The 24374-nt window shown below is 39.4% G+C and overlaps 1 protein-coding gene across 3 annotated transcripts in view; it reads right to left on the reverse strand.

The window, feature by feature from the left end:
- Window positions 1-23765, reverse strand: part of rtkna (rhotekin a) — a 55916-nt gene extending 32151 nt beyond the window's left edge. For 2 of the 3 annotated variants that reach the window (XM_079251333.1, XM_079251336.1), the window contains exon 1: window positions 23411-23765. In XM_079251333.1, coding sequence (XP_079107459.1) covers window positions 23411-23521 — 111 coding nt within the window. In that variant the 5' untranslated portion in view covers window positions 23522-23765. Of the gene's footprint in view, window positions 1-6847; window positions 7498-23410 lie in introns of those variants that run through there. The other variant, XM_079251334.1, reaches the window with a different exon arrangement.
- Window positions 23766-24374: the final 609 nt, after the last annotated feature.

Here is a 24374-nt window from a genome sequence, read left to right on the forward strand (position 1 = left end):
CAGGAACACCCACAAATACACTTTACACAGTCCTCAAAGACTCACAGATCAATAAACTTACTGCATGATGTGCAATCTGGCACACAATTACGTACACGTAAGCAAGAAAACAGCATAAAAAGATTGGGCAGATACAAGCATTATCTCTGTAAACAGCACAGCAACAAGTTGTCAACAGACATGATTTAGTACATTACCATTAGTTATTGATCACCATCCAGCCCACTTCCATCTTCAGAATAATTTCTGACTTTAATATTGACTAAAGCTTTTGGAGAACATTCACATTTAGGCTTATAAATGCAAGAAGTCAAACAAAGATTTAGATTCAATCTGCTGACTTATACAAATGCCTGCTGTCTGAAGCTTAAGTGGCTCCCGTTTTTAAGGCTTAAACTTCTAAAACTTCTTCCTCCTTCAGTCTTTGCACATTTTCTGGCAAAACAGAAATAACAGAGGAAAGGGATTAGAGACAGATTATACAGAAGGGCGGGATACAGCTGTGAAACACAGGATTAGAGCTGGCAGGGAGACAGAAGAACAGTAGAGCAAAACTGTCAAATGCTTTTAGAAAGTGGGAATGGGAGAAGTGAATGAAAAAAATAATAAAGGCGGGCTAAAAAGGTGCAAGGAGGCAAGCTGATCTTCCAATAACAACACATTTGGTTTGGTGTTTTCTCCTTCTCACTCTCCGGGCTAACGCCTGCTGTTTTTCAAAGGAAGCTGGATCAGCCCGCAGTATCCAGTTTGTTCCTGCTCACACAGAGTTCCTATTCAGACCTGTACTGCTCCTCCTAACCGCCGACTGGGCGATGGCTGGGGTGCAGTTGGGGGGGGATACAGCAGTGCTGGAACACCTATGGAGGTATAGGTAATAGGGCTGTTTTCGTCCTGATTCGATCAGATTCCGATTTTTTTGGGTGCCGATTTGATTTAAATTGAGATTCTCACAATTCTTTGATATTGTTGATTTTTGAAGATTAAAAACAGGAAAAAATTTTAAAAAAAGACAACACAGTAGCCAGAGCATCATTCTGCTGCTATAATGCCCAAGAAGAACAGTAAAAAGATAGATAAAAACAATAAAGATGACAAAAATTTATTATGGATTATTTGTATTTATTTTAAAAAAAAAATCTATTTTAAAATTGTGAAGCAAAAAATCCCGATATTCGATTTTTCGATTCGATTTTCCCACCCCTAATAAGTAATGTTTGGGTGCAGAAAAAGGGCCAGCTGGTGGTGCGAGCTGATTTTGGATGGTAGACAGTAGAACTAAAGATAACTGTGATGAGGAGGTGGCTGGACTGTGCTCCAAGAAGGCAGTTTGGTTGGTGGAGAGCAGTACGAGTCTGTGATGCGATACAAAGCCTGCTTTCTCCTCTTCCTCATTCACCATACCTGGATTTGGCACCCAGTGTTGGAATAACTGAGAACTACTATATACAAGATGCCAAAGACACACAGCAAACAACTCAAAAAATATATGTACATACACATTAATCCTGAATAAACATGGCTATGTATATTCATTTAGACTGAAGCAACAAGTCTTCAAAAGCAGTTCATCGAATTCCAAACAAATTAACATAGCCAATAAAAACAACAAAAAAAACCCTCATACTTCCTGAAATCCAAGGTGATAAACTTAATTCCTTTAATGAATTAAAAGCTTACATAGCTTACTGTATTAGCTTATTACTCTTTTCAGATATGCTCTTGCACACACTCTTGCACAAACAAACACATTTAGATGAGCTCATTGGGGAGTGGTGCACTATGAGGCTATGGCTTGTAGAGGAATGTGTTTTAGCAGCTCAGACTTCGAGAGCAACTGCTGTGAGCTTTAACACACCTTCCACTTGTTTCTGGTGGTAGCCTTGTAAACCACCTGAACAACCAGCAGCTGAACTAACACAAACACACTTTTACACACACAAACACCCACCCCCACACCCCTCGAACTGCTATGAATTTATACATTGATCCTGATCTGCTGGATTGAGGCTTTTTTTTTTGTCATGGCAAATTGTGAAGTTTAACAAAAGAATATCAAATTGGATAACAAGTGTGTGATCTTTTTTTCCTATTGCAAGGAAGTGGATAACACTCTCCGAATGCTGGCAAGGATTAACTGCTGTCCATTTGGCCCTTTGCCCCAATGGGACACCCTGCATTTAAAAAGGCAAGAGATCGTTGGGGTCTGCAGGGACTGTGCTTGAGACATATCACTTACTAAGGCTGATAGACATGTGGAGGGTTTTATAATCCATAGTGAAATGTTGCGATCCCAAAGTGTGTCTTCAGGCCCCTGACATAAGTGCAATGGAGCACACTGAATAATACAAACGATTCCTTCCTGGCAGTGATGTCAGTGCAGCTTCAAGCAGAACATACAGGACCTTTTTCTTTTCTTTTCTTTTTTTTTTTTTTTTTTTTTTAAATTTAATGAGTGTTCTGAAATCAGTATCAGCAAATGGATATTACATGCTGCTTGCAGTGTCCAGATTCTGTAAACATATCTGAGGCATTGCCAGAGCTTAGTTTAGGGCTTTGGAGCGTGTGAGAGGTCAAGCCTTAGCCGATAAAATGACACCGTGTGAGTTCACAGTCAACCAAAGTTAGAGATGAGCGTCAGCAACGACAGCATGCTCGGGTCAACATGTATTTAGGGCTTTCTATGGGACTTGCTAAAAAATATTAAAGTACATTTTTATCGCCCTGTTTGCTAGTGTCATAAACTTATAGATTATTCTAAAAGATTGTTTGATAATGCTGTAAAAGCTGAACAGATAAGAAAAACACTTTTAGTTCTTTTTACAAAGTGTAGACAATTAACTTAAAGGGATACCATGTAATTTTGACCCAAACATTAGCCTAATGTGAGTCATAATGGATGATTTCTGGGGTTAATATAGAGTGTTTGATGCACGCAGGCGCTGCAAGGGGGCTTTCCTCTTCAGAAACCACTTTAACTTTGCAGGGGTGGATCATTCTCTCATGGGATCATGTGACCTGGAGCGCTTTGCTTTATGGCTCCCATAAACACAGAGGACTCTGCTTTTTGCTACCGTTTCCTCCAATTCCAACAAACATTTTTCATGGCTGAACGAAGTAAGAAGATAGCAACGGTATCTGTGAGGCCAGAAAGACAAGGCGGGAAAGGGACTGCTCCAGAGGAAAGACACGAGTCGACCTTGTCAAGGAATGATTGGAGTCTGATGAAAGAACGGTACAATGCAAAAGCCACTCTGTTTGCCTCAGTATTAGGCCGGAAAGTTTGTTCTACGCCTGTTGTGCAAACATACCAAATGTTGCAGTAAACATCTGTGTCTTTATTTTGCTGTTTAATAGAAGCACCTGCGCCTAGTTGAAGCTAATCAGCTACAGACCAAAGTCAATGTGACTCCCTAAACAATTTGCGCAAATTGGGCTGTTTGCATGCAATAAATGTATTTCCTATAATTCACATAAATACCAAAGTAGTAAAAGAACAATTACCGTGCTATCTGGGCTACAGAGGGTGCCTGGATATAAGCTGCATATTTACAGAGCATGCAGCAGCACTATTTCCTTTTTCAACAGCCAGATTGATCGTCTTTAACTGGGAGGCTGCATCATATCAACGTGTTTTTGACTCATTAGGCAGTAAAAAAAAAACATTAGCCACATCATTGTTTAAGCCACGGGATTCAAATTAAATGAAAAAAGGGGCAGATTAGTCTATAGTCTGGAAATTACAGCAGCAACTGGCCTGGTTTAGTTTTAGACATTTCATACGCTGTTCAATAGGAAGCAGTACGACTGTAATGTCTCATAAGCTAAGAGCTGATGCTGATGTTGGTACAGCTATAAATGATTGACATGAGTTGTGCCAAAGTCACTGCTTCATTTGATACTCAAAACTATAATCTATAGTAGAGGCTGTTTAATTTTGCAACAGTGTGGTAATTTACAGGTTTAGCGCCTCTAGTGGCCAAAAGTTACACAGCATGCTGTTAACTTCTCACCGTTGTAGTATAGGAGTGTTGCTCTTTAAACAAACATTTGGATCAAATACATACTTTTAGTTGTCTACACTTCCCAATTTAGACAAATATGCTATCACTGACTTGATAATATCATGGCATGACCAACGGTAGCCAGATAACTCACAAAAAAGGGAAAAGAAAGCAGGAACTAAGCCTGTTGGGCCAATAATTGCTGGAAACATGCATTAGATTTGAAGTAAATAAGCAAAGAACAAGTGTAACTTGGTTTTTCATAGCAGGAAATGGTGTATATTTGTCCTATTTGGAAGGTTCAACGAAATTATGTTCTCTCTCCCAGTGGGAAACTGTAATTACACATGACCATTTCCTGTTTCCCATCAACCATCTCTGCTCGGAGGCAAATTCTGTATTCTTTTTTTTATTTTAATTTAGTATACAGCCTAAAGAAGAGTCTGTCTCATGGGCTTCACAAGGGAGGAAGAAGAAAGAAACAGTGCATTAGAGCCAAGAATGTGGTCATTGCTATTCCAACAGACTTGTTAAAACCTGAAGAGCAGAAATCTTACTTCCAACTGAGCTTGAAAATAACACAATAGCTGTTCTCCCCAACTGACACACCAATTAAACATGCCCGAGGATCGCTGGAACTCATGTATGCACAATCTTTTCTTTAACTTTTGTTTGAAATATAAGTCTCCTTTTGTGTAGCAGCAACAACAAACTAATGTGGGTTGTTTTGATATGTTTTAATGTGTATGCATGTTCTAAAGCAAGGGGTTGTCAAGCATGCAGATATACTGCATGCTGCTACAAGGGGAAAACATAAGCAGAGGAGAAAGGATCTACAGTTTATTAAATGCAAATCTTGATTACCCAACAGGACGTTTATGAAAGACCCCTGCAGCTGAAAAACATCTATAGCTTGCTGAAATTACAGTTAGAGTGGGCTATGCAGCTCAGCCACATACAAAGAATCCCTGTCTCATAAACCCACCCAGGCTGAGCAGACATGTGGTGAAGGAGGGAACGAGGGAGGATGACTGAATGAATCAACATTTGAGAGCAAACAAGTGATTGTCTAACAACAAAAATGTCCAACAAACAAAATTCTTGTTCAGTGCTGCAGAGTAATGCTCCTCAGCAGCCAGGCGTCCCCCCTCCCCCCCCCCCCCCCCCCCTTAACTCCCTGTAAGGGAGGGGAACCATCAGGAGGGTGGTCCCATCTGGTTAGTGAGGATTCTTCTTGTTATTACAAATGTCTACCCTTGTAATTGAATCAGCAAAAGACTAAACTAAAAGTAAGACAGCAAAAATGCCGAAAGCATGAAAATCTTCAGACAGGAATGCGTCCATTCCACCAGAATGTCAGAGATGTAATAATCAGACAACGCGCCACTTTCCAGCCTGTATCTCAGCAGTAAACATGTTTTTCTCTTTTTTCAAAATCAAAGAAAGGCTGCGTGACAGCACCTACTAACCTCATTACTACTTGATCAACTTGTTGCTAAAAACCAACTCGTGATAGTCGTTTGTGACTATTTCAGGCCATGGGCTCCAATAAAAGCTTTTCAAAAAACTCTTCTAACACTTTATCATTAAACACAAGTTTAATCAGAGTTTAATAGACACTGAAAGAATTACGGAACCACAACAATCGAGACAGAGAAACTTCATACAAGCTGATGTTGTCTGGGGCATTGAAAAGGTTTTTTATGTGAAAACAACCATTAAATGTTATTCACACATGGCAGATGAATGTCTGGGAACCCGTCGAATTGCCAAGTTTCAAGTTACATGGACAAGTGGGTGACTTGGTAGGTAACTAACTGAAAACAAATATCAGGGTTAGCATATCAAATGAATGATATAACCTCCCATTCTTCCCATGCGCCGGCTTTTTGGACAGAAATTCAGTTCACCTTGTGAGAAACAGCTTTTTTTGTTTTACACTTCTTTGCAGCTGCAACACAGACACATATCTTTCTTTTTATTATGGAGCCAGAAAATGCAGAAAGATTTGGTGGAAAGTCCCACTGAATTTCCTGATACATTTCCAACAACCTTATCTCTCCAATTCCTTAAACTTTCCTTTAACTCTGTTAAAAACTAAACAGAGGCAAATCTTAACAACTATTTCCCCTCAGTCAGTAACGACGTTTGTGTAGATTTGCAAAATGTGACAAGATACTGAGTTAATGCTAAACCTTTCCTTTCTCAGAACATGAACCCGCTCTCCCTCTCACACACACACACACACACACACACACACACACACACACACACACGCACACACACACACACACACACACACACACACACACACACACACACACACACACACACACACACACACACACACAGCCCCACAGGGAACCATGAGGCGCAAAATGTGCAGCTGTGAACTGTGTGTGAGCCCTGGCTGAAAGAGGAGACAGAGAAAGAGGGAGACATGGATGGCATGCAGTGTTGTTTTCTGTGTGCTGTCAGTGACAGCTTTGCCATCTGTAAAGCAAAAGACCACACCAGCGTGAGAGCCACTTGTTTGTCTAACAGAAAGATTCTTTAAGCTGCACTTCAGTGAACTTTACAACACACCAAGCACAGTTGCACACTGTCAGTTAAAACAGAGACTACTGTGATTTAAAAAAATATCTGAACATACATTTCATTTATCAGCAACACCAGAAAAAGCCACATAGTTACACACTTTCTCACACGTACTTTAAACACCCCAGTTTGCATTTCTGAGAAGTTTAAAGTGTGTAAATGACACCAAACAGCCTGCCTGCAAAGAGGTAGTAGCAAGTGATAGTCACCCAACAATGAGAGCTTTTTTTTTTAGTTTTTTCTTTTACCTGTAAGCTGAAAGCAATCTGACGGATGTACATCATGTTGAGGTCCTCTAGTATCCACAGTTTTTCCTCCATGTTTGCGTATTTGTCTGTTGGCATCCTTGTGGTAGGTATTCCCCGCAAAAATACTTTTGTGAAGTCAAGTGACAGAATTACAATTCTACCCCACAGGAACCCCGGAAAGAAAGTTCATCCTGAGAGCCTCGTGCGGTCATCTCTGTGCACAATCAGTGCGTAAAACTATGCGTAAGAGCTCCTCTCCTCATCCAAAAAAAAAAAAAAAAAAAAAAAGAAGGCTGGTAACTCCGAGAAAAGCAGACTGAGGTAGATTGGATGACAACATCGAATGTACTGCAGTAACCCTCACCGTAAAAATCCCCCCAACTCGTTCACGGAGCTTATTCTTCTTCACTTTCCTTTGGGCAACAAAGATCCTCTCAAACACCCACAGTCAACACCCAGCGGCAGCGAGGGAAGAATGGAGCCTTTTAAAAATGCAGTTCTTCTCTTTGTGTCCTTGTGTCCCGATTGTGAATGCCGTCTGTCCTCTGTGACAAGAGACCTCTCCACAAAAGGGCATCGCTTCTGTGGGAGAGGGATCGGCACAAGTAGTTCAGTGTGCGCGCCCTGGCGCTCCCCTGCTCGCTGCTACATTAACCCATACAACGCGCCTCCGGTGGTGATCATGAACTTTGAAGAGAACAAGGAAAGGGAGAACGTGAGAGAGAGTAAGATTACTGTAGTAACACCCAAAGTAAATAGCAAATGCCGAACCAGCTCGCAAGCATAGCGGGGGTGGGCAATTTCTTGCGACCAGCTTTATAATAAATGGACCAATTACAAGCGTGTCAACAAGCGCTCCTTAATCTCTACATGCACCGTGAAATGTCAGGCAAGTCAAGAGGAAAATGGGATATTAATTTCCGCTGCTTTGAAATTAAATATTTGCGCACAGATATTTTGTAAGGAAAAATATTGATTTGGTAGCTCACACAAACGTGATCAAACAGAAAAAAGCTGTATTATTATTATTATTATTATTATTATATTAAAGCCTACATTGTTTCCTGTAAAATTTCAACGGAAAAGCATTCATTGTAATAAATCTGCATCCATAAAGACTGTTGGCTCCTATTACTTAACTTCACATCTGGAGTTGACAAGTTGGAAAAAGAAAAGAAAAAGTTTGATCCATGTAACTTCTCAGACATAAAGTCCACTCTGTGTTCCGCTTCTGTCTGTGGAAAGTTGCTTCTTCTGCTCTTCACAGACACACACACACACACACATTCATACACACACAAAATCAGCAGGTCGGATATGTAGTATAGCTCTCCTACATACAGCTGTTGTGTGTGAGACATGTGTATCCTTCTGTGTGGCGTGTGTGAGACCAAACTGCTCAAAGCCAAGCCTCATAACAGGAAACTGCCGTTATGTTACATAGCTCACATCGGGCCACATTAATTCATTAAAAACTGTCTGATTTTCAGGATTGACCAGAAGGAAGCTAATGATCTGATCAAATCCATCACTTTAAAATCTGGGAACGCTTGTTTCCATGCAAGCACCCTGAAACATGTGCTCTTAACTTTTTACACATGCAAGGTGAAAACAAAGGGTCTGTGAGAGCCCTTTCAAGCTGGGTCATTTCCCCGAGAAAAGTCTCCACCCTGACATTCTAAATCACCCAGCTAATCTACAGCAGGCACCAACAAATGCAGTGAGACAGGAGATTTACTGTTCTGAGGTGGAAAGAGAAATAGTTCACTTGAGTGTACAGAAGAAGGCTACAGGAGCTCAAAAAACATTTTGAAACTCTTGTGAGAGGGTGAGCAAATACTGGATATACAAACCACGGTGTGTAAACCCGTATTTAGCCAACTCCCTCTGAGTTGATTCAACAAAGTGTGCGACTGTAGTATTAATCTAAGCTGTAATCAGGTTTGTTGACCACACTGAGCTTCTGTTCAGGCAGGTTTAACGGTTTTATTGACACGATGCTGAGTTTCTAACAGCTGTTCTTACTTAGCATTGAAATATTAGGTATTTTTTCCCCCAAAGACTGAACAAACCACAAAGCATACTCTGGAGAAAATAATATGTATTATTTCAAAATGAGTAAATCTATATGATTTTTCCTCCAGCTTCCTGTTATACAGTAGTAGCAGCTTGTTGAAACAGACTGTGTGCTGGCAAATCTGTAGTAAAACACAAAGATGAACATGACAAAAGCCTAGAGGCTGAACAAAAAACAGACAGAATATAGCCATTATCTCAATGACAGGGCTTACTGGCATGTTGGCAGGCAACCAGATCAAAAACACTGAGTGTTGCTGCTTCTTGGCCCAGAGACACTAAGGGTGGGGCAAACTCAGGTATTTGGAGACCCCAGATTAATGATTTGTGGAAAGTCCAAACACCTTTCAGCTTTGCTGGGATTATGCAATGTTAAATAGCGATTAACTACTGATGTGTTACTGGATTAGTGGTTTATGGCTGTAGCAGAGCCAGATGTGCTAATTGGCTGCCATGAGAGAGTTGTGGAACCAGTGCATTACACATATCAGTTAATCCAACACCAACTTGGATGTTTGATCACAATGTGAAATATGCACACATAAGAACACACAAATACAGACTGACTCGTTACATAATAAGCTCTGCTAAAGCGGCACTGCTTTCAAGACAATACCCGGAGCTTTGCTGTTTCCAAACGGATGCATGAAGGAATATGGAAGACTTCCTGTCCATGCACTTAATCAGCTGGAGGAAACAAAGTTAAGTCAGAGCTAAGGCTTAGCTGATCATGGTCCACCAAGGGAACATTGGGGTTTAGAGTGTTTAATGGATGTTATGAAAAAAGAAAAAAAAGAAAAAAAAAAAGGGAATACTTATAGACTTGTATTTTCATTCATGAAGGCATTGTTTGCTGGTTAATCCTAAACTGATTTAGAAGGAAAAGCCTGTCAGGATGAATGAAAGCTTTTTGTGTCCAATAACAAATGACAGGCAGAAGAGAATATTCAAGTTTATTACAATTTACATGGTCTTTTTCTTTTTACTGGTCAACAGCAATGTGAATTAGCACCTCGACAAGATGGACTCGGATACATTTTTTTTTCAAAGCCTTCACAAACAGATTGCAACAACAGGGGTTCATATTCATATTTTTTACATTTTGACTAGTTTCCATGACACTTCTCAGTTCTTACACATATCCTTGTTCCCTTTTGGATGAATTTTAAGACACGAGAAACTGACTGAGTTATTCTGTCATTAAGATGTTAAAAAATCCAAAGGTTTTTGTCAGACTGTTCAACCTAAACCCAAAATGAATGTATTCCTGACATGTCTGAAGCAGTCACAGTAAAGGTCAAACATGAACCAAAGAGCTTGGCCTTTTAATATGTAACCATTTATGACTAAAAGCTTGATGGACATTTTATTTTGACCTTCTTTTGTCTTCCAAGTAAGTTTCTCTCCTTCTCTCTCTCTCTCTCTCTCTCTCTCAATGCTTTGAGTGTTTCCTTTCACACCATCACATTTTATTTACTTGTGATGCATCTTTCCAAAAGATACTTTAACATTCTTTCTGAATGAAAGAAATCCTGTTCCACTCCTAAGCTACAGTCACTAATGCGGATGTATTCTTTGTGCACGTTAAACATTAATTTAAGCAAGTTCTCACCAAAGGGAGTTATTCTCTCACTCTGCAAAAATCTGCTCCAGAGCTGCCTCAAATGGCTCGTCTGTAGTCCATTTACAAGGCAACACATTTCCATAATGTCTGCTTAGTGGCTAGCTTGGCACGTCTCAAACAATTAGTTGCAGCCCAACTCTTAACGAAATAATAATCCTGTAAATGAGTATTACATTGGCTCTTTACAACTAAAGAATCAAATGTTACACAAGTAGTAACAATTATCAAAAGAAGCTATAGTAAAAAAAAACAAAAAAAAACAAACACTATTACTTTGAATGAATCTGTTAATGTCACCTGACTCCACCTGCCTCTGAGCAGATTTTCCCCATCATTAAGAGCTATTCTACAACATAAAAAAGAAAGTTAACTAATGAGAAGTGTTACAATAAAGAGACACGCTGCACTACCATGTAAATGTAATTTTCAACCTCTAAATCCCTTTTATTACAGCCTTCCATAATCTCTATACCAAAGATCCTCAATCTTGGTCCTAAAGGGCCGGTATCCTGCGGGTTTTACAAGTGTTGCCCCCCCCCCACTCAAATCAGTGGGTAATTAACAGACGTGAAAACAAGTTCTGCAAAAGTCTGAGGCTGAATCAGGTGTGTTGCAGCAGGGAAATTTTTAAAACCTGCCGGACACCAGTTTTTGAGGACCGGGAAGGAGGATCCCTGCTCTATTCACAAGATCAAAAGCTGTCAGTAGCTCAGTGTGGCAGTGGAGCAGGGCAGGGAAACACACCAGGCTCCTCAGCAGCCAGGCCCAAAACCACAACAAAGAACCTTGATTGTCATCTAAACGCATTCTGAAAACTGAGTCCTCCCACAGCTCCCACTCATTTGCAATACATACACAAACACAAAGCTATACTTACACTTAAAAATACACATACTGGATATAAATAGACACAGATCATACATCACAAAACTGCAAATGAAACAAATACAGCTAATCAAGGTCTGTGTGATTATGGTGCGTCAAGCAGATGTCCTCCTTGCCATTTCTTGCAGAGCAAAAAATTCAAATAAAAGGTAAAAATGTTAGAAGCTGAGTGTGTCTTTTTCAAATGTAGGAAAAGGACAAAGCGAATCCATGCCAGGCCACCTAATGAGCTCCTGCTAAAATCACATTTAAAAAGAAGAAGTGACCACAAGAGTGACCAGAAAGTTGTGTAGTTTTCAAACACAAATATTAAATAAAATGTTTTGTGAGCGCATGGTTTCTAAGTATTTTTTAAAGTTTCTCTCTCAACTGAGAGAGTAAAAAAAATCTGACTCAACAGATTTGAAAATCACAAGACGTTGATTACACGCCTGTGTTACAGCCGGCGCTGGATCACATCTGTTCAGCTTGATGACATCAGCCTGTGATGAACTGTGAAACCAGACATTTCATAGAGAAATTCCCCCTGGAGGGGACTTCATGGTTTCATGGCATGAATAACCTGCACTGAGAACCGCAAAATTGTAACTTAGATAGAGCGACAATGTAATGACGCTGTACATCTCACCCGAAGTCTGCCTTGTTATTAGGTACTATCAGTTACAGCATGATACCAAGTCTACTGAAGTGATACAAGCTCTCCTCTGAGATTAAGTAAAAGATCCTACTCCCCTCCTCATCATAAAAGTCTGAGCAACCATAATGAAAAGTCTGGAAAAGACCCACACATCACGCAACAGATATTTTTCCTCAACTGAGAATGCCATACAGGAAGAAAAATAAGTCTTTGGTGAGAAGATGGCTCAGTCATTCATCAGAGCAACCGAGCAGAGACAATCTTGTATCAATATTACTCCTTGTGCTGTTAACTGTGAAGGAAAGGCAGGCTGAAGTAGACGCACACACTCGAATACACAAGCATTAAAAGACACACACCTCTGGAAACAGTTCGGCAGACTGGCTTCTTTCCAGAATCATCACTGACTTTCAGGAACACTACCTCAGCCGTTCACAGGAGTCTGCAGAAACTCATCACACTGAGGGAGCAGACACTTCAGTGGGAGAGAAAGTCGCTCATTATAAAATTAATCTCCATTGATTTCTGCCCTCAGGGGTGCAGGCTGTGCAATATCAGGGAAAATATGGGTGGATTTAAGAGGATATGTCCACCAAGACAATTCATTTTCACTTAAAAATGTCAATGATGCTCTAAAATGACTATAAATGGCTCTAAGGTATCGTGAATATAATGCAATGTCAAAATATCTGTAGGAAATGAGAACAAGAACAAAGTTGTCGCTGTACGCTTCATGAATATGAAATAGAGCAATGGCGCCCTCTGCAGGACAGCGATGGCAACAGCAACATATACCTCCATTTGAGACCAAATCCAACTGAAAGTACTTACACAGTAGTGTACTGAACAATAATGATAATTACTTCTAGCATTAGTTAAGTGCACTTAAGCATCTGTAACCAGAAGTCAAATGGTGTGACATCCTTTTTACTACCAGTTAAAACCAGACAATGACAAGCTTCGCAGAGATAAGGGAAAGAAGTAAGGAAAAAAAAAGAGCAAAGACTCATTTTGTCAAACACAAAACAGGATAAACTGAGGGGAAAATAGTTAAAGGACACATTTATACGCCATTCAATAATTTCTACCAAGTTATAAGAGATGTTTATTGAAGAGCTCGTAGAAGAAAACCACGGACATGCCACACACGTCTAGAAACTCAAACAAGAACCTGAACTCTAAACATCTGCAGAAGTGATACAGGAATCTAAACAGCTGCAAAGAGGACACTCAGGAAACTACAACTCAAACTGACATGAGATCATAACATGTTTATAGTTTTAAGATTTTTGCCAGAGAAAACAAGTATGGAGGTCTGTGGTGATTTGTGCATCAATATACTGAAGAAAGTATTGATTTCTACAAGTTCATGTTTAACTTCCATTAGATTAATTTTTTTAAGAATAAACAGAAAAAATATCACCATTAAAGTGTTAATTTCAAGGTTTCAGCACAGCATTAATTTCTCAAGATGATGTTCTTGTAACCGTTTTGCTCTCGTAAACGGATCTCTGGTTTACCTCTTGGTGGTGAACATGATCTCACACATGTAATTTGTTATTTTGACTGGTGAGATGAACTTTGGGAAATCCCCCGGTGAGGCGAAAAGCCACAAAGGCAGCAACAAATCTCAACAAGTGCTTCTTTTAGCCACTGATCAATTATCCTTTTTTTAATTACTCAGTAATTCCATCTCTTGAACACACAAGCACAATAAAAATGAAAATTTGACTTGACTGTCAAATTCATATACAATAAATTTCAACATCTGTACCAATCAATTAAAATATAACTGTGACTAATCATTAAGAGAATCATATTAGTGATACATGTTGAGATGCTATATGTATTTCACACTGTCAGAGGTTTTGAGCAACTCTCATATGAAAGAAATTAAATGCATTTTGCACTTTTTTAAAACATATTTTCTTTCATCAGAACTGTTCTGTCGTAAATTTCTTGTGCTGTTTTCACATTGAACATGCTGACTCCTTGTTTTTGTTGTGTTTACAAATGGTGCTTACCGTTTTTCTGTTGATAGAGCTACAACAATTTCAATGCAAGTTAGTTAAAGTAATAAATCGAACAAATTTTTATCGGTCTGAAATATTCCCCTGCACAAATATCAAGATGACTATTCACACCAATAGTATGGATTAGAAATCACCCAAATCCACCATAAAGTGAACTTCTAGACTGATATTTCTTAAGGTATCGGGAACAATTGAAAAGTAGAAAGAAACCCAAGAAAATGGCTGCTAAAGCAGCAGGAACAAAATAATGATGCAACAAGATCTGACATCACACCGTCTGCTATACTGGGCCCAGTAAACACACACATTAAAACCTGGGCATGCTGGCAGGGACTGCACTATGCAGCATGTAGGGAAGGCGGACATGCATAATAGAGCCATCTGCTCGCATAAAGGCAAACACCTGCTCAGCATAAACAAAAACAGACAACATCATTGGTGCTTGCGCCCCTTTGCCCCCTCCTCCAAACAGTCACATCCAGCCAGCTCCAGGTCACACCTTGTTGCAAAAGGTGGCCGTTCATCTATCTGGGAATTCTGACTCATTTTCTGCAAATGGAAATGTGAGACCTACAGTGGATCGAATACAGTTCACTGGAAGTGGACTCAGTCTCAGTGAGATTGCACAAAATGAAAACAATAGTTAGAATCAGTGCAGCAACAGGCATATACAACACAACTTTCATTTTAAACACACAAGCACACATACCTCTTTATATATTTTTCAGTTTTAGCTCCTTTCACCATGAATGCTTCTGTATGAAGGAGAAGTCTCAACTGCATCTACTGTACAATAAAGTCAAGGTGGTCAGGGCAACGGATATATTCCTTCTTTGTGCAGAAGAAAATGAAAGAAAAGATGTAACACACCGGGCTGATGTAGGCATGCCTGGGATTCTTCAGGTTAACTGAATGTGTTACTGAAGGTCAGAGACTCGTCCTTTGTGAAGTTACAGGCTTAACTGAAAACATGAAATGAGTTCAAAGTTGTTTCTTTTCTTAAAGTTAAAATTTGTCTCATTTTTATCCCCATGGAAGAGAAAACTAAAACCTACCTGCTTTATATGGCAAACTACCCAACTTTGATGCAATAGTTTTAAAGGAAGGTCTGGAGGAAAGACACTGCTTATGCATACAATCTATAACTATTTCTATCCCTTCACATAGAGCATGTCTCTTAGAAATTTTTCCCTCACAGGAACAAAGCCTCTCCTGTTTCTAAACCCTCTGTGATAAAGAGGCTGACAGCAAGTGTTCTGCGCTGTAAATGACACCACACATTGGAATCTGGTCATTCATCTTATGTTTGTCTTTTTTGTCAGTGTTTAACAGAGAAGTATTCAAGGGGGGGGTCTTGTGTTCACAGGAAGAAGATACCTTTGGCAGGAGACAGTCAAGTTCTGCTCTGCAGTGTGTTTGGGCTAAGCTCAATAGGTTATAAGGCATCTGCTGGGACGTGTAAACAGAAATGAACAATGAAAATAAAGAGAAGAAAAGAAAAGAAAGCTAAAACAAATATTAGTCATCAATGGCTGTGTGGTACCAAAGACAAAGAAGTACCTCCACCGCATAATCTGGATCAGAAAAGTGGGTTAGCACTGAGATACATGTCAGAAAGAACCCATTTTCCCAAATTATCAAGGGACTCAAACCTGATAGTAGTGAAATGGCCCATATTGTGTGATTCTCCTGATGAGAGAAGGTGCAGAAGATTAAAAATTCAGTTCACAGGAGACCTTAAGCAGGATCAGAATTAATGTAGCACATCAAATATTTGCACCTAATCCAGAAGAAATTAAATGATTTTACTGCATGCTTCACTTAAACCAATCCACCACACTTTTATCCCTCTGTAACGTCACTTAAGTACTATTCATATTGCTTGATAGAGCTTAGTTTACAATAGGAGAATCCAACCCCCCTGTTCTAATAACCCTCCAGTATTACAGAGGCAAGTGAGGAAGTTTTGAACTAGACTGATTTAAAAGCTTTATCCAAGGTAGTAAGTGAATGAGACAGGTTTGATGATGCATGGAGGAAGTCTCCCATCTCAAAGTGTGGGAATGTGTCCCGCGATTTAGCCTCCTCCATACATCTCTATGCCTGTCTGCTAACCAAGTCACTGGTAGCGATAGCCTCACAAGACAGCGCATGCAGAACGGACAAAGCCAGCCTCTGTCTGACAATATGCAGCTTTCTCAAGGAGACACTGCTGCTTAGTCACTGTCTGATGTGTCTGTGTGTGCATGTGTGTGCGGAAGTTGTTATGCGAAGCAGAGGCTGACAAACTGCCGTCACAAATGACTAATGGCAAGTTTGCAACATCAGCTTTCATTCATAACTGAATAGTGGAGAGAGGCGACAGGTTGTGGATGTGCAGGACTTGCATGGAGATACAAACATGTGCAAACTGAATCCTGAGAGTGGGTGTGACTCACATCCTGTGTGTGAACATGTCTGGTGTCTGTTAACATGTCGTTCAGCGTGAGGGATTGTAATGTAGAGGAGTACGGAGCAGGGGTTGGGTGGGGTTTACATGCAACTTAAGCTGCAGACCCCAAGCACTAAAACTACACTCTGACACCAGTTGCCACAAAAAGATACTACCCACATACCAAAACACTTCTCACATGACACAACAGCAGCCGAAATGTTCCATTTATATGAGCAACTGAAATATATCTGGACAACGCAGGAAAGGGTTATTCTCAGGTTTGTGGCACAAACTAGTCAAGGGTCAACACAAGAGGTCTCCCTGTGGTGGAGCGTTCCTAATGCTGTATGTGTGTGTGTGTGTGTGTGTGTGTGTGTGTGTGTGTGTGTGTGTGTGTGTGTGTGTGTGTGTGTGTGTGTGTGTGTGAGTGGGTTGCATAGAAAAGAAAAAGGACACGGACCTTAAGGGCTTTGGAGGCTCAATAACAAATGAACACATCAACAGCACAGCATGATTGTCAGCTGTTTCTTCATAAAGCCCACAGTGAAAATTTTCTGTTACAGTGTAAAAAGTATTTATCACTATTATGCAACAAAAATGTTTTATCATTAGTGATATGTGACATTCACCAACAAACATCTAGTCAATTGTATTAAATAACAAATGATAGCGTAGCTGTGCCTTATTGCATAGGAAGATAAAGGATGTGTGCACAAGTTCAACAACTGAATGGTGAAAATTATGTCTCTAAATACAATATTTGCACCACGGAACAGAGCTTGCGATGTGTCAAATTGAGAAAACACTCATATCATTATCATGGGAACAATAGCAGGACACTGGTTAAATTTTACTCTTTGCTTGAAGGAACAGACTAAACTATTTTTCATTTAAGGACTTTCTGGGAAAAGGGCTTCACACTTCTGTACACAAAGCCTGTGTAATAACAAAAGTTAAATATTTGCTAGTTAAAATATCCCTCAGCATACCAAGAAAGCCTCCAAGCAGAAAACTCTAGTGGCCTGGCTTTGTTTGAGAATAAGGGTCTTAGAAGGGGTAAAATTTCCCTGGCATCTCCCGTGCACCCCTGCAGTGTTCAACATGCCTGAAAGCCCTCAGGGTGCACACACATAGAACTGCCCAGTTTTGGCAGTGAAGCTGTTGCAAAAATCAATAAAGCAGAGTGCATCCGTTCTTTAGAACCCTCAGGCCCCTGAGCCTCTTTTTCTGACGGTAGAACAGCGCTTGGTTTCAGGCTGCAGTGTAATGATGTCACATTGTTTTCTTGGTACGCAGAGCTGTCTGTTGAAAGCGAGACTTTTAATGCTTTAGCATCGACTGGAAGCAAGTATTTTCATTGTAAGTTCAGGATTTGAGCTGCTTGGCTCATGGCGAAAAGTGTTGTTCTGACAATACCTCTATGATTTCTCTCATTTTTCTGTACACAGGGGAAACAGAGATATGCTTGCATAAAAAGCATGGCTGATCATTTTCCTGCCAAGCCACATTAAACACCAGCAGAAGCAACGCTGAGAGGCTGCTGAGCAGGAGACTGCTTCCCAGCTGCTTCTGTGAAGTCTAAACCATACATCTAGGCATTTGCAGAAAAGATCCAGACGTCCAACTTAGGAGACGTCACAGCGTGATACACCCGTCTCCACTGCTAAAAGTAAAGTGTGTGGGGGGGGAAGTTCTTGAAAAAATGAAGTCAACAAAAACTTTAGCTCAGGAGTCTGACCTGCTGCTCATTTTTCCAGCATGTAGACTTAATTTCTAAAAAAAAAGATGTCTAAATTCAATTGTATGCATAATGTTTACACCACAGTAAGACATTTCTTAAAAATAGGAAATATTCATTGTTGCATCAGACATTATTTACAACTGTGTTGCATCATCTCTACAACTCAGAACTAAACCCATACGATCCATACCATGCAGGCTTTTTGAATTGTGCACTGGCGACAAGCTGAATGATCCCTCTTCACTTTTATTTGGAAGACGTAACATCCATCCAAATAGTTTCACATTTTGTCAGTTCAGACCACGGAACCACCTGTCTCACTTCACCTAACTCGATGGAAAAGGAACTTGGCTCCTGAGAAGCAGCAGTGCGTTTGGGTCTCGTATAAAAATCTTGCGTTTGAATAGCAGAATTTTGTTTACTAAAAATGTTTTTCTGAAGTTTTGCTGAGCTCAAGCACGTTCACAACATAATCACGTCTGTTTGAAGTGCAATGCCGCCTCAGGACATAAAGATCACAAGCATTCAATATTGGTTCTCTGCCGTGTCAAGAAAACCTTTGTGCACAAATATTTTTCTGAAACCTTTGAGGCTTTATTTGATATCATACATAATAAACCCAAAGATCTTCAATACTGTTTGTATAGAAATGTTAATATTAAACCATTTGCCCAGCAGTTTTTTTTCCAGTCAATCTAGCCTCATCTTTACTTCTAAAAGTCTTTCCACAGTTTTAGTACCGTGCTGAAATTTCCTACTTTCCCATAATTGATTATTAAATATCCACCCATTCATACATACATTTTCTTAACTGCTTGTTCCAATTAAAGGTGGCAGAGAGGCTGGAGCCTATCCTAGCTATCACTAGGCAAGAGCAGGGTGGCTCAAAGTTGGTCCTTGAGGACCGCTGTCCTGCAGGTTTTTAATGTATCTCTCCACCACAGCTGGCTTCCATTAAATGGATCCAACATCCAATGAAGTTCTGCTTAATGAGTGATTAGTTTGATTCAGGTATATTGAAACAGGGATACATGGAAAACCTACAGGATTGTGACACTTAAGGACCAGAGCTGTATACCCTGGACAGGTCGCCAGTCCAACACAGATTGTTAAATATTTCACCAATATTAAACTTTTCCACAACTTTTTCCACTAAATTCCAAAACCTCTCCTCTAATGAATGCCCCCCCGTTCCAATTTGTAAGATTTTGCTGACATTATTTCTCACTTCAAAACCCACAAATCTCAGCCTTACCATCTTATTTTATGAGCAGTAATTTCACCCAAATTATTCATTCATTTGTTCTCTATACCACTTAGCATGCCTTTTGATGGTAGGAGAAAGCCAGATCACCCAGAGAAACTTACACATGCAAACATCATAAGGCTACTGTTCAACCTCCATCCAGGCTTGAACCAGCAACCTTTTGCTATGAGGCTGCAGCGCTAACCACTACACCACCATGCCACCCCAGTTAAGATGTCAAGTCTGAATTATTTGTAAATCAGTGTTCATTTACAGCCAGAGATAAGAAAAATAAGATAACAATGCTAATTTCACCAAAGTCACATAACTTCTCAGCTTGGAGACTGACTGCTAAGAGTGTGGAGCTCCACAGGGTGGAGGTGAACACACCACCAAAGCCAGCCACACAGCAAGCCAAAGCATTTAAAGCTTTTACTTAACAGTGATGACAGCTTCCCAGACCTTGCCATATACTCCCAGAAGCTGGGAAAGAGTGTGGGTGGATGGGTGTGTCTTTAAACACACCTAACCACTTCCTGGCCCTGTATAAGCCAGTGCTCGTCACAGTGGTGTGTGGACTAGTGTGGGCTATCTTTGATTTAAACATGAGACGTCAGTGAACTGAAATAGAGGACATTCCATCCGCACCTCTGTAATAATAACTGCGCCATCCCAAGTTCCCACTGCATGCCTGAGTGGCTTCAGCTGTAGCAGTAGAGCTGGCGAGGATGAAGATAGTGTGTAGAGTTTAGAGACACACTGGTGGCCCAGCGGATCAGAGAGGAGGGATGCAGAAAGCAGATGTGTTCTCTGCTCCCACTGAGAGCAGCAGGAGGAATGACAATGAGGCTAAGAATATGTTCCTGGACAATGCTGTATGAGAATATCATCACTTGCTGGGTCTATTCTTTTGCCCTTCTCTAACCATATCACCCAGTTCATTTGTGATATGGGTACACCGCAGACTGTTTCAGCATCCGTCCTTTATTTCATTTTGATAATGGAAAGACACTTAAGTTATTGAAGAATCAGTTTTCAAGATGCCAAAATGGACTGCTGGAAAATATCTTAAACATTTTTTTTTTTTTACATCCATTACATTCCTTTACTATGCTACACAATTTACAGAAAGCCATGAAATTTAGCACAACAGATATCAGATGGAAAAGAGTCTAATTCATGGTCTCAGTCTTGTTTAATTCAACTTCCTGGTATGATAAACAAGGAAATATACATTTATACATTTATGGTCTTGAAAGGCAAAAAGTGTCTCTTTCCAAAAAACAAACAAACATACATTTACATAAGGGGTTCAAATGTTGGCACAAATGGCACAGTGGAAACAGGGTTCTTTCACACTGCCTCATTGAAATGCCACACACCGGCTCCACAGAGGCATTGAGAGAGCCTGGACACCCGGAGCAAGTGGAAAGTCCCACTCTCTAAAGGAGCATCATTAGCATTGGCAACAAAGACAAAGACACAACTTAATTTTATTTGAGCTCAAGGAGAGAACAGATTGCAGAGTTAAGGAAGCAATCATTGTCAATATTGTGGTGTAGTCTGATGGAAAACTAACATGCAAGCTGAGAAAATAGTCCGGATATACAAAAACAAAATAATTTAAAGACAGTTGTACAATCCAAAACACTTTTAAGCAATTATTAATGATAATTTTATGTATTGGTTCACATATATATATATATATATATATATATATATATATATATATATATATATATATATATATACATATATATATATATATATATATATATATATAGACATATATATACACATATATATAGACATATATATACACATATATATAGACATATATATACACATATATATAGACATATATAGACATATATATACACATATATAGACATATATAGACATATATATACACACACATATATAGACATATATATACACACACATATATAGACATATATATACACACACATATATATACATATATATACACACACATATATATACATATATATACACACACATATATATACATATATATACACACACATATATATACATATATATACACACATATATACATATATATACACACATATATACATATATATACACACATATATACATATATATACACACATATATACATATATATACACACATATATACATATATACACACATATATACATATATATACACACATATATACATATATATACACACATATATACATATATATACACACATATATACATATATATACATATATATATATATATATATATATATATATATATATATATATATATATATATATATATATATATATATATATATACATATACATCTACTCAAAACATTGTTTCTTCTTGCCTGGCCATTCAGACTTAACCACACTAACACAAATTCACCTACAGCAGGTGCCGTGTTAGAGGTGCAAACTTGTGGATCACATATGAGCTCAGGCCTGTTCAGACGCCAGATCAGACAATTCTGACAGCAGATCGATATGATGGAGTGTGCCTGATCTCCCAGAGGTTAGCAGTGTTTTCCTGTGACGTGAATTATAAATAGCTTAAGCTGACGTTTTGTATGCCTCCTCACACACTCACATACACGAAAAAAAAAAAAAAAAACCAACATTGGAGATTTGGGGAGTGAAGGAATGTTAGAATCAATACTCTCTTTCTCCATTTCCTATTTTGCACCATTTTTATTCCTTGAGTATCCCCTTACAATCAGCTCGGTACATCTATGAGTTTTAATGGAGTCTAACCCTTCAACAGGTATCCCTGTTTCTTATTCCTGTCAGGCAAAATGACATCGCTCTCTTAAAGTTTAAAAGTCTGCACACTGCACCAAAAATTAAGTTTTACTTTTAACTCTACAGGCAAAAAGGCCCCAAAACAAGAGTAGAAGAAAGTAGCAGCTCAATAAAATCAACACAAAGAGCAAACTGATGTCAAGTGTGTGCTTGGAAGAGAAAGTGAATGGAAGGAGTTTGGAAACGGGAGGACTTCCCATCAAAACAAGATTAAAGTGGACTGTTCGTAAAAAAAAACAAAAAAACAAAACGGTGGCTAATATGAAACAGATGCTGACATGGGAGCTGGAGAGGAAAGCATGCATTAGGATAAAACTGTTCTTCTCCAGTAATACAACTGGAATACAAAGGCAACTGCTTTGACCCAGTTCTCAACTTTTGCTGGAGGTTCGCTTTATCTTCTTTGTGTCTGACCAAGACTGATGGAAGTAAAAGATATTTACAAGAGTCTGAGGGATGAAGTCTGAAAGTTAAAAGGTTTTAAAACTTTATATCTTATTTAAACAAAGTGCTTGTTGACAACCTAAAAATATGCATACCGAGACTTGATCATTTCTGGATAAATAAATATAATGGACTTAATGGAACACAAATGGATCAATAAAAGGTAATATTTTCATTTGAAGGTGTCTGCCTCCTATCAAAACTACTAATCAGAGATTGGGTTTAAAGTATCCAAACAACAATTATTATTAGGAGTTTGGAACTTGGAAAGCAACACTTTCCAAAAGTGTTTTTATGTATTGTTTTAATTCAGTTGTGTTTTTATGTGGTCTTTTGTTGTATGTACTTTGTATGGCTCTGTTGTACACAAATAAGATTTGACTGATTGATCGATTGATTGACTGATTGGATTCACTAGATTGATTGTTTGAAAACAGTAAAAGAACTTTAACTGAAGGACAAAACAACACAACCCTGTACAGTGTACACTAAAACCTTTTTAGGGAAAAAAAAAATATCACTTAAAGTTGTCAAAAGTTAACATGTGTCGTGTGTTTGCGTGTGAAGACAGAGAGGAAGAAGACATTTCGGTGATAACTGTAGGACAAGAGTAGGTGTACCTGTGATGTGTCCAGGAAAACGCTCTTTCTGAACTTTCCTCGTCGTATTTCCATTTCCAGAGCAGAGCCCCGAGCAACGGTGGCTCTCGCTGTTTGATTTCGGCAAAACATCGCCTCTTGCTTTCTGGTAACTTCTCAGACTGGACAGTCCAGTCAGTGTAAACGTAAACTCTACACAAACTGAGGAACTAATGCGAAAACTTGACACAATCCGGCGCAAATCCAGATGGCTCGGGACGATCAGGACGATCCCAACGGCGACAACTCTCTGGGGACTTTACGCAAAACTGCGCATGAAGCTCTAGTCCTCCTTCTGAAGAGGCCGCAACTACACCTCGTGACAGAGAAGAAATCACGTCTTCATTCAAAGCCGGTTTTCCCCAATACTGGCCCACGTACGTCCAAAGGGAGAACGGTGACACCCCATGTGGAGAGCAGCTGAGATCTAACTTCCCATGGTCCTGTATCTGGAGACCTCTACTGGTGATGACTGGCAGAAATTTACTGCTGCAATATTATGCCTTTGTATGTCTGTTAGTGCAGGTCATTCAGCAGGAAAGACTGAGTTATTAAAACCACATGTGTGCAACAGTGGGGTCTTCATAATTTAGACACTTTATTGATTGTTTTTTTCCCTGGCATTTCAGAGATCTATATCAAAGCTAATGAAATTCTAAAACTTGTATTTATCTTGTCACTGGAGCTGGATCAAAGTATATGTGGCCATCCACATATTTATCTGCTGGCTACTCTTTGCCCAGTTTCAGTCTGTCTAAGGTCTTGTAAACTTGGCAGCATGAGCTTTGCTTTCATTGTGCAAAATTTTATTTATGTGGATCTTGCAACAGAGCATGAAAATTCAACAGGAATGAGAATCACAACTTGTGGTGTTCTGTCGAAACACCCAACTGCAGGCTGAATTTATATAGCTGGCTGTTACCCAGTCTGTGCTGTTACCTTATCC

This window comes from Telmatherina bonti (assembly GCF_933228915.1).
Source record: "Telmatherina bonti genome assembly, chromosome: 13".
Taxonomy (NCBI): domain Eukaryota; kingdom Metazoa; phylum Chordata; class Actinopteri; order Atheriniformes; family Telmatherinidae; genus Telmatherina; species Telmatherina bonti.